Source organism: Sylvia atricapilla, chromosome 15 (genome assembly GCF_009819655.1).
Source record: "Sylvia atricapilla isolate bSylAtr1 chromosome 15, bSylAtr1.pri, whole genome shotgun sequence".
NCBI lineage: Eukaryota > Metazoa > Chordata > Aves > Passeriformes > Sylviidae > Sylvia > Sylvia atricapilla.
In genome coordinates this window covers 9,695,773-9,710,789 of record NC_089154.1, presented here as the reverse complement: position 1 = coordinate 9,710,789, position 15,017 = coordinate 9,695,773, and the positions used below count along the sequence as shown (strand labels likewise).

At 63.6% G+C, this 15,017-nt stretch overlaps 1 protein-coding gene across 3 annotated transcripts in view; it reads right to left on the bottom strand.

The window, feature by feature from the left end:
• The window catches only part of LOC136368108 (mitochondrial import inner membrane translocase subunit TIM16-like), a 37,114-nt gene that overhangs the window by 19,341 nt on the left and 2,756 nt on the right, over positions 1 to 15,017 (bottom strand). For 2 of the 3 annotated variants that reach the window (XM_066330111.1, XM_066330108.1), the window contains exons 2-9: positions 14,680 to 14,776; positions 14,357 to 14,431; positions 12,873 to 12,943; positions 12,333 to 12,516; positions 11,642 to 11,718; positions 10,406 to 10,456; positions 2,673 to 2,759; positions 2,355 to 2,437 (exon numbers count right to left, since the gene is read on the bottom strand). In XM_066330111.1, coding sequence (XP_066186208.1) covers positions 2,355 to 2,437; positions 2,673 to 2,759; positions 10,406 to 10,456; positions 11,642 to 11,718; positions 12,333 to 12,516; positions 12,873 to 12,943; positions 14,357 to 14,431; positions 14,680 to 14,776 — 725 coding nt within the window. Of the gene's footprint in view, positions 1 to 2,354; positions 2,438 to 2,672; positions 2,760 to 3,172; positions 3,261 to 10,405; positions 10,457 to 11,641; positions 11,719 to 12,332; positions 12,517 to 12,872; positions 12,944 to 14,356; positions 14,432 to 14,679; positions 14,777 to 15,017 lie in introns of those variants that run through there. The other variant, XM_066330109.1, reaches the window with a different exon arrangement.

Sequence of the window (15,017 nt, the reverse complement as noted above, 5' to 3'; positions counted from 1 at the left end):
AATCAGGATGTGGAGAGGGGCCATGGCCACCCCTGCCTCCCACCTCCTGTTCCCTCAGCGTCTGGGCATTGGTGGGGTCAGCTCTTAAGCATGGTCCTGACATGCTCGGGGTGCTTTGAAAATGAAGTTTGTGTGGGCCAGAAATATCTCACCGGCTCAGGATTTAGGAAAGAGAACCCTCAAAAGGTACATGCTGATGTGGAGGTCCATGGGGCTGGTGCCTCTCACTCCCTGCCCTCTTCCAGAGATGCTGGATAGGGGCACAACCAGCCTGAAGGGTTTGCTGTTGCTGTGGGCATTGGGGTGACCTCACTGGGGTGACCCCCACCTTGGGGCACGCCATGGCCCTGCTTTGGCGTGCCATGGGGACGCGTGGTGCCGGCTCGGCGGGCGCGATCGGGATGCGGTGGGGATGCGGACTCCCCTTCCTGCCGGCCTGGCGTCAGTAATGAATGGTATGAGTTTCCTGCCCGCCCACTGATTGCTTCCTCTAAGAGCTTCAACAAGCTGCTGCTGCTGCTGCTCCCCACGCCCCGCTCATGGCTCGGCCGGCACCGCTGCACTGCCCAACACATCTCCGTGCCCGGGCACCCACGGCCACGCCGGACATCCACGGCCAGCCCCGCTGCCGCTCGGCCATCCCCGGGGGACTGAGTCCCTGTCCCCCAGTTCTAAGTCTGCCCCAAGCAGATGTGGTGATCTGGTGACCCCAAGACCATCCACCCCGTGCCCTTGCCGCGGCTCCGCGGCTCCCGAGTGTGGCTCCTGCTCGGGATGACTCTGCCGCAGGGAGAACACGGCCCCCGCTCGGCACCTCCGCCGGGAGCCAGCCCAAATCCCCCTCCGCCATTTGTCATCTCCGCCAGATTTACAGGCGGGAGCGCTTAGGGCTGGAAGCGCGGTGGCCCCGGCGCGGCTGCCTAAAAACAGCACCTCCCCAGCTCGAGGGGGAGGGTCTCCGCTCGCCCCCGCCGCCCCCAGCCCCTCTCGGCTGGCCCCGCCACGCAGCCCCCGGCCGGCGGGGCCCCGGAGTGACGCGCAGGCAGCGCCCGCCAGCCGCATTCCTGCGCCGATAAACCCGGCAGCCAAAATAGCTGCAGCCTGTGCTGAGGGGGCCGAGCACAGCACCGCCTGCATCCCATTTAGCCCGGCTGCCTCGCCCCGGCCCAGCGAGGATTCGGGGTGATTCCCACTGGATTCTCCACCAAGAGCAATAATGGACCCCAAGGCGTCCCCTTGCAGCAGCCTCAGCCTCCCCTGAGAGCGTTCACCGGACACTGATGATGGCCTTTGCTCACTGAACTGGCAGAGCAGGAGCTGGGAGCTGCTCCCCTGGCAGCTGGCAGGAGGGTGGCAGCCTCTTGCCCTGCTCCCACCACACCAACAGCACCCCACCATGCCCACGGCAGGTCCTCTCCTCTCCCCTCCTGTCTGTCCTGGCCTGGAGCTGACACGGCTGTGGGGGATGCAGGCAGGGCAGCCAAGGGGCTGTCACAGCTCACTCAGCCCCTCACCAGAGGCCCTGTGTTGGCCTGCCCCAGCATCCCAGCCTGTCACAGAGCCAGCTCGGCACACAGAGAGTGTCCAGCAAGCCAGCGCTTTGCCAGCAGCCCTGGGGAGAGCTGGTGGCCTCCAGTGCATCCCAACCAGTACAGTGCCCCAAACCCCCATCACCCTGGCGGGATGAAGGCACAGCCTCCTCCTCCCATCTCCTTGCCCACGCGGTGACGCCAGGCCAGCTCAGTGGGCAGCGTGGGAGAGGCCAGGCCAGCTGTGACTGGAGTTTTCCCAGCCTTGGCAGCGCCCTGCAGATGGAGATGGCTCCATTGTGCCGTGACAAGGGCACTGACCCCTTACACCACCGAAGCTCCTTTTCCACTTTCCCGGGGGTGCCTGGTGAGTGCTGGCCCGGCCACGGCTGGCTGGGCAGCCACCCCGGCACCGCAGCACAAAGCATGGCAGGAGTGGGAGGCCAGGGCTGAGCTGCTCCGGTGCTCCAGCAGCACCAAAGGGATTCACTCGCCTGCAGCATCTTGTGGTGCTGCCCCAGTGCACAAGCCCACCCAGCCAGCAGCCACCTCAGACACTGTCCCCTGCAGTGCCACCACCCACCACGGCACTATGGAACACTCCTGTGCCCCTGCCAGCGCTGCCTCTGCCCTCTCATCTCACCCAAATGGTGATGGGGATGCGGCTGTGTGGTCACCAGCTTTGTCCCCAGCTTTGTGGCCGAGTGCTGCTGGTTCCAAGAGCTCTCTGCCAGCTCCTGTTCCACCACCACAGTCCTGATGGGTCCCTGACCACCACATTTCCACTGCTCAGCCTCCCACCCCATGCTGAGTCCCCATCCCTACCCAGGTGAGGTGTCCAGTGCCATGGTGAGCGTCGCCCCGCTGAGCCTCCGCGTGTCCCACAGCTTCACCTCCCGCTCCCGCATCTGCAGGGACACAGACACAGTGTCAGGGGACACTGGGGTGGATGGCTCCGCGGTGCCACCACCTTCACCTTCTGCCATCCCAGCAAGGGCCAGGGCACCTGGCAAGGGGACCTCCTGCTTTCATGGGAGACAGGCCACCCGAAAAGCACTTGGGGTGCTTTGGCACAGCAGCCACAGGGAGTAGGGCTGGAACATCCCAGTGGTGCCAGGGCCACCTTCCTGGCGAGGATTGTACCTGGCTGAACCCAACGGAGATGAGGTAATCGCTGGAGCCCATCCAGAGCAGCCGCGAGTCCTTGTTGTTGTCATGTCCTGGGACACTCTGCAAGGCACAGGAGACAGGGCTGTCAGTATTGCTGCCAGCCACGCTGGACACGTTCAGGGGACGTGTGCTTCACCAGCCATGGCTGTGAACTGCCCTGGGGCTGAGCACGTGGGGTCCCAGCTGAGAGCTGCCCTGGGGACAGTGCAGTGGGGACAGCCCGCAAGCAGTGACAGTGCTGACTCCCCCCCCCATGCCAGCGTGGTTGCCTTGTGGAGCAGCTGGCCCAGCTCCCGGCGAGGAGTGGAGGGTGGGAGCAGGTAACGTGAGTGTGACAGGGCACAGGGTGGCTCCTGCATCCCCAGGGTTCTCCCCACACCCTGTCACCCAGGACAGACGGCTGCGAGGAAGCTGCTCCATGCCACAGACGCAAGAGGAGGCTCTGCCATGCCGATGATGACAGAGGGACTTACTTCCCTGGCTGCATCCCCGGGCTCTTTATCCACGCTGAATCCTGGCTCCTGGAGCTGGGTGCCCCATGTGTGCCCGGATGCTACTGAAACATGGCAAACTGAGCCTGGCCACGTTCACCAGACTGCTCTAATCCCCTGCACCCTGCTTCACCTCTCCCCTGGGCTCCCTGTGGGGTGGGACCCCCAACCCACATCCTGTCCTCATCCTGAGGATAGGAGGGGAAGAGCTTCCACGGGGCTGTCAGCGGGTGTTTGCCGGCTCCCATGTGGTCCCCAGATGGGCCCTGCAGTTCCCGGCGCCCCAGTGGGAGCCGGCAGCCAGCCCTGGCCCGCGGCACAGGCAGCACTCACAGCCCCTCACTCCCATTGAGGAGCGCCAAGAACTGCCTGCTAACGAGTTCGGAGCTGGCAGGGAAAGAGGAGGGCTCTGCCAGAGCCAAACCCAGCACGGAGCTTCCGGGACCTCCGCGCAGGGCAGGGGCACCAGGCGTGGGGGCAGGAGGGGTGGGGTGGGCACTGACAGTGCCCACGGAGGAGCCATGACCTGCGTCCCCCTTGGTGCGAGCACTGTGACCATGGGCCATACCTGCACTGTGACCGCCAGCAGGGCTCTGCCACCACCGCAGCCAGAGAGGGGCCGTGGAGGGGTCGAACCTCCCACCCCTCACTGGAGAAGCTCTGCTGGAGCAGCCTCCAGCCCCAGAGAGATGCCAGTCTCTGGAGAGAGCCAGGCTAGGAGCAGGTGTGCGGTGCCAAGCCTGTCGTGCCCTGGCTCCGTCACGCCAGCTGCCTTGCCAGCACAAACACGGCTCCCTTGGAGGAGGCAGTGCTGGCCAAGCCGAGCCCGGCGCTCCCAGCCCACGGCCAGGATGTGGGGCAGGAGGGGCCCAGCCCCCACAGCCAGCACGCTGGCAATGGACCCAGCGCCCGGCAGGGAAAGGACCTGGAGAAGGGAACGTGTCCCAGGATCGGTGCCAAGAGGGATGGAAACTCCAGGAGCTGAGGCCAGCCCGTGTGTCAGCCAGGAGAGCACTTCTGCACCTAAGCCGTGTGGCTGTGGCAGCCACGGCTCAAAATCTGCAGATCCCATAAGCGACGGCGCCGGTTCCAGGGCCCTGGGTCCCTCGGGTGCCCCGGAGCCCCGGGCGGTGGTGGCAGCCCCGGGGCGGTGGCAGGGCTGGCGGAGGGCAGGGTGCTGCCGCGGCGCTCCCAGCCCCCGGCGTGCCTGCTGCGGCGCAGGGCCATGTTTTCTGCATTAGTTCCATCCCGGCTGAGCTGTACGTATGGCAGCAAGTATGCGGGAGGCTGGGCTGCTCCGTGCTCAGCCTGTGCAGATGTTGCCAGAGGTGAGCGTGCGGACAGCAGCTCCCCTGGTGCAGAAGGTCTTGGCAGGGATGGGGCAGTGTGGCCTGGCAGTGAGGGTGGACACCGGTGTGGTTCCGCCCTGGGACACCCGTGGGGCTGCTGTGGACCCCTGGGGCTGGCAGAGCTGGGCAGAGACCCTGGCACTCACACGTAGTGATGCTGGAACCCCTGGAGCAGGGAACCAGGCACAACCCAAAGGATGGGTGTCTCTCCTGAGCCGCTTATCCCCGCAGCAGGCTGCAAGGAGCCCACCAGCTCTAGGCCAGCCTGCAGGGATCCAAGGACACCTCCCAGCTCCCTGTCAGTACCCAGGCAGCCCAGAGTCCTCCCACCCAATGCACGGTTCCAGCCTTCCCAGTTTTGGGCAGCCCAGGCTGGGGGGAGCCCATGCCCCCTCCTCGGAGCCAGATCGGCTGCATGGGGAGGGTTTCCAGCACCGACCCTTTCCCAGTCTCAACCCATTCCTCCTAGGCAGGCTGGGGTAAGGTGCCGGTTCCCATGGGAGTCCCCAGCCCTTCTCCCGGTGCAGCCCCGGGGGCTGCGGGGGGCCCAGGGCCGGCGTGTCGGACGCAGCTGTTGGCAGCGATGGCGGGGTCGGGGAGCTGCGAACAGCTGCCCGCAGGGAGCGGCCGCTTCGGCTCCGCGGCTGCCTGGGAGAGCCCCACACAAAGCCAAGGCTGCTCCCTGTCACAGGCGATCCCTGTCTCCCCGGGAGCCGTCACCCTGAGCCCGATGCAGGGCATGGAGAGCCGGAGGTGGGAGCCCAGGGCAGAGCCCTGGGGCTGGACGAACGGAAGGTGGCCGGGGTGGCTGAAAGCTGTGCTCTTGGCAGAGCCCCCGTGGCTGGCAGGGCCAGGACAGCTCAGCCCTGCCTGTGGCTAACAGCCCATGAGCATGGCTAACAGCCCACGGACATCTGATCTCCGTGGGAAGCAACCCCAGCAGCGGGATCTGCGTGGGCACAGTAGGCACCAGTGCCAGGCTGAGCCATCCCTTTGCTAGCGGCTGCCAGGGCAGGAGGGGTCTCCCCTGGCCAGGGCACTGTGGGGGACTCTGGGGATAGACACCCACTCCATATCCATGCACATGGGGACGCCATTGCTCCCTGCACACCCCATGAGGCTGTGGGCAGCAGGAAAAACAGCTTCCCGGGAGCTGAGAGGGTTAACCACACACGAATCCTCCTCTCTGAACAAGAATGTGAGTGATCTCCTTCCCTTGCCAAATCCCAGTTAGTCCAGAGGTAACCAGGAGAACAGAGCAGCCTCTCCCAGGGCAGCCCCACTCCTGGTCTCTGCCTGGAGCTCAAGGAGACCAGGAGGTCTCACATACCCCATGGGAGTGCAGGGTTGCTCCAGTAGCCATCCCACTGCCAGCACTGGCCCTGCCCTCTGCCAGGTGTGTGGGGGGTGTGTGTCACACTGGGCAGGGACCAGGACAAGTCCCCTGCTGCCCATGCCATTCCCCCGTCCCACTCACTAGGGCAGCATTGCTGTGAGGGTCCCGTGCCCTGGGGAACTGGACAGCACCAGGCTCTGCCTCTCCCCTCACCACCAGCACAGCCCCCCTGCTCCATCCCACCCTTCCTGCCCTTGGGGAGGCCAAGGGGATGCTGTGGGCCCAGCAAGGGCAGGAAGGTGGGTGGGCTCCCAGTGGGCACAGACACCACAGGGCTGGGATGGGAGCAGGGCCTCTGTCCCTGGGCAGGAGAGTGGAACTCGCTGGCCAGGGGGGTGGGCAGGTTCAGCACCCAGCACCCAACACCCAGCCCTCCTCCACTGCCTCTGCCCTCTTCCTGCAGCCACAGGCCCCACAAGCCCTGCTATGATGCCATCAAATCCCAAAACACCTTTGTCCTCTGGAGAGGAGCCTCCCAGGAGTCCCAGGTCAGGCACAGCCTGGAGCTCCTGAAATACAGTGAGGAGCCCCAGCCCCAGCAGTGGAGATGCCAGCCTGTGTGGGCCTGAGCTGGTGAGGCCATTCCCAGTGGGAGGGATGGGCACCCAGGCGAGGGCGAGCCTGTGCCACTGCACATCCACACCCCTTGAGATGCCTCTGGCTTATTTCAAATCCTCCTCGACTTCCCCATGTCTGCCATACCAAGAGGCATTCCTGGGAAGGACGGCCGAGGGGGAAGCAGAGCAGAGGAAATATAAACAGTCCCGTGCAGCTACGCTGGGGAACAGAAGCATGAGAGCGCCGAGCGTGTGCTGCTATAAATAGGCTGCCCAGAGTCAGGCCAACTTTTTCATAGCTTCCCACGGTCTCCTTGGGAATGTGGGATGCTGTGGACCTTCCCCCAGCCCGGAGGAAGCTGCTGCCGAGGCTGGGAGTCAGGTACCCCTGGGGTGACCCCAGCGTGGGATACCGTGATGATGGGGCAGTGGGAGGAAGGCTAAAGTCTCTCAACGTCCTGATGCGCCTCCCCGATGATGACAAGCAGTCCCCAGCCAGCCCTGGGCTGACAGCTGGATCCTAGGCAGAGGTGACATGTCAGGTCCATACAGTTCTGGCTGTGAGCACAGCCAGATCACCCCAAACCTGGGTCTCCACCCTGCCATAGCACCACCCTGCCACGCTGCCCCCAGGGACCCTCTCCATGGCATATCTCCCACTGTGGCACAGCTGATGTGGCTCATGGGATGGTGGCCATGGTTTGGGACAGGGGCTGGAGTCCCTCTTCCCCCCAGGACCTTGTTGTCCTTCGTGGGACAGCACCAGCTGTGTTTGGGCTGTGAGCCCCAGCTGCTCCCCATCACTGCACTCTGCCCCCAGCACAGCCCGCGAGCTGGGGGGACAAACCCACGCGGGGACAAACCCCCGGCGGGGACAAACCCCCAGGGACACTCTCCCAGCTGTCCCCGGGCGCCCTCAGCCCCGGCCCCGCTGATTAGCACGGCTCATTAGGACGTGAGCGGGGCGTGCGCTGGCCCGGTGCGCGGCCGTTCCCTCGCCCCCGGCCCTGCCCAAACGCCGGCGGAGGAAGTTTCTCGTGAGAACGGAGCCGGCTCCTCTCCATCCCACACTGGCCGCGCTCAGCGGCTGCCCCGCAGCCCCACACGGCCGGCGCCTGTCCCAGGCCTGTCCCGGGAGCCAGGTGCTGGCCAGATGCACACGCAGCCCCGCGCACCAGCCTGCGGGGAGCAGGATGTACCATGAGCATTGTACCCAGCGGAGGGTGGCCGGAGCAGTGGGCAAGCAGAGATGCCACCTTAGTAGCCCACAGCATATCTGAATCACTGCCCTGCACTGTGCTGATGACCCACCTGAGGCATGAGCTGGGTCTGGTGTGGGTATGGAGCTTCCCGGTGCTCAAGCTCCCTGCCCAGCCATGTGTCCCCTGTCCCACCAAAGGCAGGACCCGGGGGGACACGGGAGGGACCTTTGGTGGGGTTTGCACGGGGATTGGATTCCAAGAGGGTGAGGGCAGGAACAGCGACACTGAGCCTGGGCAGGGCTGAAGCCGCCAGGGAGAGGATGTGACTCGCTCCCAAGGGGAGGGTCAAGGCGAGCAGGGCGACCACCACCCTGTGGGAGGGGAGGACAGGCGGCCGGGGCTGTGCGGTCTTGGCAGGGGATAAGACAGAGCACAGAACTCACAGAATTCTTTGGGAGGACAGTGGTGCTTGGACCCGGACCCAGCCAGCAGCGGGAGCGCGGCTGCACGGAGTGGAAAGGCAGGACCCAGGGCAGCCCTGGCATCTCCACTGCCAGTTTAGGGCACAGAGAGCAGCAACAGGGTGTGAGCACAGCCCTGACACCAACAAAGGGGCTGCAGCAAAGGGATGGGGATCCAGCAGGATGAGGCCACGGCTCTCCCAAGGGAAATCATGGCCCTGGGTACATACCAGGCACCCCATGAGGTCAGCCAGACCCCGGCCACGCTGCGTCACACACGTCTGCCCGCTGCTGGGATATGCTCAAAATAGCTGCCATGGGCGTAGCTGGGAATGGGGGGTCAGGCCCTGGCGGGGACATGGCCATGGGGTGTGGGCAGCCTGCCAGTCAGTCTCCTTGTCACCCACCCTCAGCCCCCAGCCCCATGTGTGCCACATCCATGGTACCTGAGAGCAGCACCAGATATTAGCAGGAGTGATGCCTCCTCCCTGAGCTTCTTATTTTAGCTCCTTCTCATTCTTTTCCCTTGCTCTAAACAAAGGAATGTTTAATGAGGCAGGCTTGGCAAATTAAGAAATCCAGCCGGAGGAGCAGCTTGGGGCCGGCTCTCGGCTCCACAGAGGGACCAGGGTGAGCCGGCAGCGGGACCCTGTGCTGGCTGTGAGGAAACCCAGCCCGCGGTGCTGCAGGGGCCAGCACAGCTGGGAAACCCATCCTGCAGCTCACCTCTGCAAAAAAACAGGCAACTTCAAAGCCAGGAGCCTGCACAGGAGGTGCTGGCACCGCACAGCAGCCCCGGCATCACCCCGTGCTGTAACCGCACCGGCCCGGGGGAGAAGGAGACTTTCCAACTAACCCAGCCCTCCAGCAATGGGGAAAAAAGGAAAGAACAAAACCCAGGAGCGTTATTCCTCTTGGCTAAGCAAGCCCTGCGCAAGCTTCCAGAGGATTTATGGCATTTTGAAGTTTTCCCCTTCAGCAGAGCACTTCTCCAAGACTAAACATCTCCATCCATTGCGAGCCGGCCGGGGCAGGGCCGCGGCAGAGAAGGTGCATATTTCTCTTGGCAAACACAGAGCGCCGGCCCCGGGCTGGATCAGACAGCAGAGGAGGGAAGTGAACTGCCTGCTTTGAACAGCCACCATCATTCACACGTTATTTTTAATAGCTCAGTGAGACAGAGTCCACCCTCCCCAGGAGACTTGGCTCGAGCCCATCGCACTCACAGCCCCGCCATCAGACAAGCCGACAGGTCTGGCAGGGGGAGGAGGGGGGCCAGGAGGGGAGGGGAGCACTGAGGCCGGTGGTGGATAAATTTTGGAGTAGAAAATGGGATCTTCCAGCCATGCTGAATGGCAGCTGGAGTGGGATAGGATCGTGGTGGCTGCTGGAGTGCTAGGAGCGCTTTGCCCTGGCTCGTCCGCACGTGTCAGCACTGGGTTTGTGTTTATTTTTTGTGGTGGGGTGTTTATAAGGCTGCCTGAAGGGTCAGGGCATCATTTGTACTGCAGGAAGCACCCAGGCACCTTTGTGGAGCTCAGCACCTGGATTATGTGCAGGAACAGGTGGAAATTCCTGGTGCAACACTGGAGCTCTGTCTCCCTTCCATCAGTGCCTGGGGTTAACACTGTGCCTGAGCACTGTCACCAGAGGCCATTGGCTTCCTGAGCCCACGGGCAGCAGGAGATCCACCACGAACGACAGAGTCCACTGCAGCCATCTCACCCTGCTCTCCACTGCATCACTCCCTTTCTAAAGGCTTCCAGCCCCTTCTGCAGCCAGAGCCCCCAAGCCACAGGAAACCTCTAATAAGAGGCTGTTTGAACTTGACGTCAAGGCTTACATTCTCTACTTATTTCCTAATCACTGTTATTTGCTGAGTTGTGCGGATCTGGCCGCCCAGCCCTTGCCCTTGGCGGGTCCTCGTCCCCAAGAGCCTTTGGTCCAGCTCCCACAGGGCAGGGCAGAGCCCAGGAGCCTGCAGTGCCCAGGAGCCCGGAGTCCTCACACCCACAGGGCTCGCCTGGCATGTGCCACTGCCCTGGGGGTGCTCCCCGGCCTGGTGGGAGGGCAGGGCCCCCCTGCTGAACCCCACCAGGGTTAAGGGGACAGCCCTATTCCCCCTGCCCTCAGCTCCTTGCCTCTCCCAAGCCCAGCCAGGGCTGGGATGGTTTGGGGGACCAAAGCTCACCCCACTGCAGCCAATGGGTTGGGCAGGGCTGCCTGCAGCACACTCAGAGGGGACAGTACCTGGGAGGCAGCTGGCCCTGCTCGGGGGTCAAAGATCCGCAGTTTCTTGTCCTGGTGAGATAAAAGAAAGCAGAGGAGGGTTAAGGACCTGGGGGCCAGCAGGATGTCAGGATGCATTAGGCAAAAGGCTGGAGTGAGCAGCCCTCTCCTTCCTGCCCATCACTCTCCTGCCTGCAGTGCCTGTCCCTGTGGATGGCTTGCACTGCATCCTCCCACATCATGGGCAGGGAGGCACCCCCAGCACCTCACCAGGACCCCGACACACTTAAAACTGCTCCCAAAAAAGGAGGGAGCCTTCCAAGTAGGCTCAGGGCTGGAGCCTGACCCTCAGATGCCATCCTGACAGTGCTGCAGGAGGACGAGCTCGTTCCTGCTTGGCACCCCTCTGCCAAATGGGAAATGGGACCCCCTCTAGCAAGGCTGGCAGGGCACAGAGGCAGCACGGGGGTGCCCGGGTGCCAGCCCTGCTGCCAAGGTGCTGTTTGGGGAGCACACATTGTGCCAGCCAGAGCCGCATGGCACAGGGGCTGATCTGCACCCCAGCTGGCACGGCTCGGCTCTGTACCCCCTGAGCCCGGCTCGCACGCTGGGCACGGGGCTCCGGATTCCGCCCGGGGTTCCCCCTGTGAACCCTCGGCTCTCCCTCGGCTCGGTGCCTGGGGCTGTGTGCTCAGAGCCGCTTACCGAGCGTCCAGGCACTGCCTGGGGGGCTCGTGGCTTGCACACCCCCCTTGCACGCTCCCCATTGCACACCCCCCTTGCACACCCCCCTTGCTCACTCCCCTTGCACGCTCCCCATTGCACACCCCCCTGCTCACTCCCCTTGCACGCTCCCCTTGCACGCTCCTTTGCACGCTCGCCACACCCGCCGGGCGCGGTCTCTGCGCGTTCCCGGCGCGTCCCGCAGCGAGCGGCCGGCGCCATCTAGTGCTGCTCCCTGCCCGCCTCCCCGCGGGCTGCTCGCCCCGTTCCTGCCCTTTTCCACCACAAAACTTCCCGTCCCTCCACGCTCCCCACGCCTGGAAGTGTTCCAGGCCAGACTGGATGGAGCTCCGAGCACCCTGGACTAAGGTAAGGTGTCCCTGCCCAAGCTAAGGGGTGGAACGAGACGAGCTTTAAGGTTCCTTCCAACCCAAACCAGTCCGGGATTCTGTGAAATGGGTGCCCCTCAGGGTCAGGGTGCAGACAGCCCATCCATGCCGTGCCACAGTGAGGTGACCCCCGGGCACTGCTCACCTTGCAGGAGGTGCCCAGGAGGCGGCCGTCTCGCTTCCAGGTCAGGCTCTGCAGCTGGTCCCCGTGGGAATCCAGGACTGCGGGGATAAAGCGAGGTCAGGGCCAGGATCAAGTAAGGTCCCTCCTGCAGACAGGGCAGGAGCCAACACTCTCCCACCCAGAATATTTCCCAGGAGAAACGATCTGGCCTTTCCAAAGGGCTGGTGGCAGCCAGGACACAGAGGGACACTGCCATGTCTGTGCTGCTGGCAGCTGGATACAAAGAGCAGGACCCTGGGAAAACCACAGGCCTATGCCACCACCCATCTCCTCTCCCCCTCAGGGTGGCTGAGGTCTGGGCAAGGCTGGTCAGCAACCACCCACATCTACACATGCCCTGGGACATGCAGAGAGGGACCTGTCACCCAGGGGATCCCCAGCAGAGCTCCTTGGGCAGTACCAGAGCATTTCACACCACTGCATCAGAGCGTAGGCCAGCACAGGCACAAGGGGTGTGGTGTCCTGCCCAAAAAGCCACCTGAGCTGCCTGTTCGGTGACACCGAGCCTCAAACCCAGGCCCTGGCACGGTGGGACACATGGGGAGGACACACAGGGAGGACATGGGGACAACACACAGAACACATTGTGGGGGACACACGGGGCAGACACACAGGGAGGACATGTGTCATGGGCAGTCACAGCCCTGCCTACCTGTCAGAGGCTGCTGCTGCCCCAGGTCCCACACAGTGACTCTCTTCCCTGCACTGCTGGCCAGAACAGCATCTGCCGTGGGGTGGAACTGGAGCACATCCACCGGGGCCCCCCCGGGCCCCAGGGTCAGCCCCACACCACCAGGAATGTCCTGGCCACTCTCGGGCAGGCGCCACACCTTCACCTGCAGCCCCAGGAGAGGAGGGTGGTCAGTCCCAGGGCAGGCGAGCAGGACCCAGCTGGGTGCTGGCAGTGCCCCACCTGGACTTGCTGCTTTCCCAGGCTTTGGTCCCTGAGGTCCCTGAGGATTCCCAAGTGATAACTCATTGCAGCCTGGTGGGATCAGGTCCCAGATGGGAGGAGGCTGATCCTTGACCATCTGCTCTGTCCCCCTGGGGAAGTCCCACCCTGCTCTCCCCAGGCTGGCACCCTCCAGCCCATGCTCCTCTTACTCCCATCAGTCCAGCTCTGCAGTGAATCCCAGAGACGTGCTGGGGCGCACAAGGTGTCCCCTTGGGACCCCTGTCACTGAGCACTCACCGTCTCATCAGCAGAGCCCGTGGCCAGCAGGAGCTGATCAAAGGGTGAGAAGTCAAAGTCTGTGACCACATCTGGAAGCAGAAGGGCAGAAGTTTGTCCCCACCTTCCCCTGCAGACAGTGTGTCTGCCCCTCTGCTCTTCCCAGTCTAATTCCTTCCCTTCACACACAGCAGTGGGGGGCAGACTCAGCCCCACCAAGCTGTTTTGGAGCAGTTCAGCTTTGCTGTGAATGCCTGAGCCCCTCTACTCCATCCCTCAGGGACTTGCACCCCTTTGGCAGGGAGGCACCCTGGAGGGGGCATCCCCCTGTCTGATCCGTGGACTGACAGCCCCACAAGGCACAGGGAGCAGCACTGACAGCACCAGGGTGTCTGTGGCATGTCCTGCTGGAGCCATGGTGGTGACAAGGCTCTCTTTGTAACACCCTGGGCCGGCATGCCAGCGGCAGGGATGCTCCTGGCGGCAGGGCCCGGTGGGAGGAAGGCTGGCACCAGCAGCAGCAGCCCCTCGGATGCATTTGGCACGCTCAGAAAAGTAGGTCACTGTGTACTTTTCCGCTTCCAGGAGACAGGCCTCGGAGGCATGAAGAGCAGGCAGCTCGCTCGGCTGCATCCAGCCGGGAGGAGAGAAAATCCATTCCCTGCCACGGAGGCGTTGCTCTGGCACAGCCGGCTTCAAAGGACTCATGCTGATCCCATTAGGAAGCCGTGGAGGTGGTGCTGGCTCCTGTGCACCCCTTTGGCGCTCCCCAGGGAGCAGAACAACTCGCTGCCTGCTTTTCCAAGCCGAGGAAGCTGCTGGTGCCAGGGGCTGAGGTGGCACAGGCCAGGCACTCTGCGCAGCCCTGCAGCCATGCCAGGGCACACACACAGGGAGGCGGCGCTGGAACCAGCTCCCATCTCCCTGCTCTGGTGTGAATTTGGGGAAATTGTTGGTCAGTGCCCCTCAGGCTGCCACTGCTGCTCCAACACCAGGAGAGGGGCACCCTGAGGTGGGCAGCACCCCTCCCTGTGCCTGGGCAGGGCACAGCCCTGCTTTTCTGCCAGCAGTGATGCTGCCACTGCCTCTTCCCTGCCACACTCATTCTGCCCACATCAGAACTGCTGGTCCAGCCTGTTCCTCCTGCCACTGGAGCCAGTGATGCCTCCGTGATGCCAGCTCCAGCCTGGCACTGGGTGTCCTGGGAATTTCAGGGTGTGCTATGAATAATGTGGAAAGGCTGTGGTAGAAGGGTGTGAGGAAGAGCTATCTGTTCAGGCCTCACTGCAGCCTGAGAGATGAAGGAACATGGATTGATTCCAGCCTGGCAGAGCTGGTGTCACCCTGCCACACAGGTGATGGTCCCTGGCAGGTCCCCACATCCCTTGCCTGGCAAACAGCCCACCACAGCCTGCCAAGCTTGGACTCAGCACCTGAGCCCCCCACACAGCCCACACGGGGCCAAACATGTCCTGTGGAGGTGGGAGATGGCACCTGACACCCACCTGAATGGCAGCAGAGCTGAGATACGGTCCTCTTGCCCCCATCCTCGCACTCCAGCGGCACAATGCCCAGCACACCTGCAGGAGAGGGCACAGGAGCAGGTCAGGAATCCCCCCAGCCTGGGACACACAAGGGGCACCCAGCTTTGCAATGCAAGCCAAGGGGTGTGGGACTGTCAGCACTTTTGGGGGATCTCAGGGAAAGCCTCCTCCACTCCCCCTGGTGCCTCTGGGGTTTGGGGGACTGACCCACCACCCAGCCCTGCAGGGACCCCGGGACAAACCCATCCCACCCCCCAAGCAGTGCTGGGACCCCTGTGCCTCACCGGCTGCCTCGGCGCTGAAGGCGATCCAGCGGCAGCTGGCCTTCACCTGGTTCCCACTGGAGGTGACAGAGCCTGCTCGGATACCACTGATCCAGGCCTGGCATGGAGAGGGAAAAGCCGTGTCAGGGGCTGCCTTCTTGTGGCAGGGCTTGGAGCACAGCTGAAGGAGCATGGCCAGAGACCCTCAGCCCCAGAGGAGCTCCCATGGTGATGGAGAGCTGGAGACTGGGGATACCAGTGGGATTATCCCGTCCTCTGGGGTGTCCCAGGGCAATGTGGCTGCTCATGTTCCTGTCACAAAGCACAGCCCCTCACTGGGAGGAAGGATGGGACAGAGG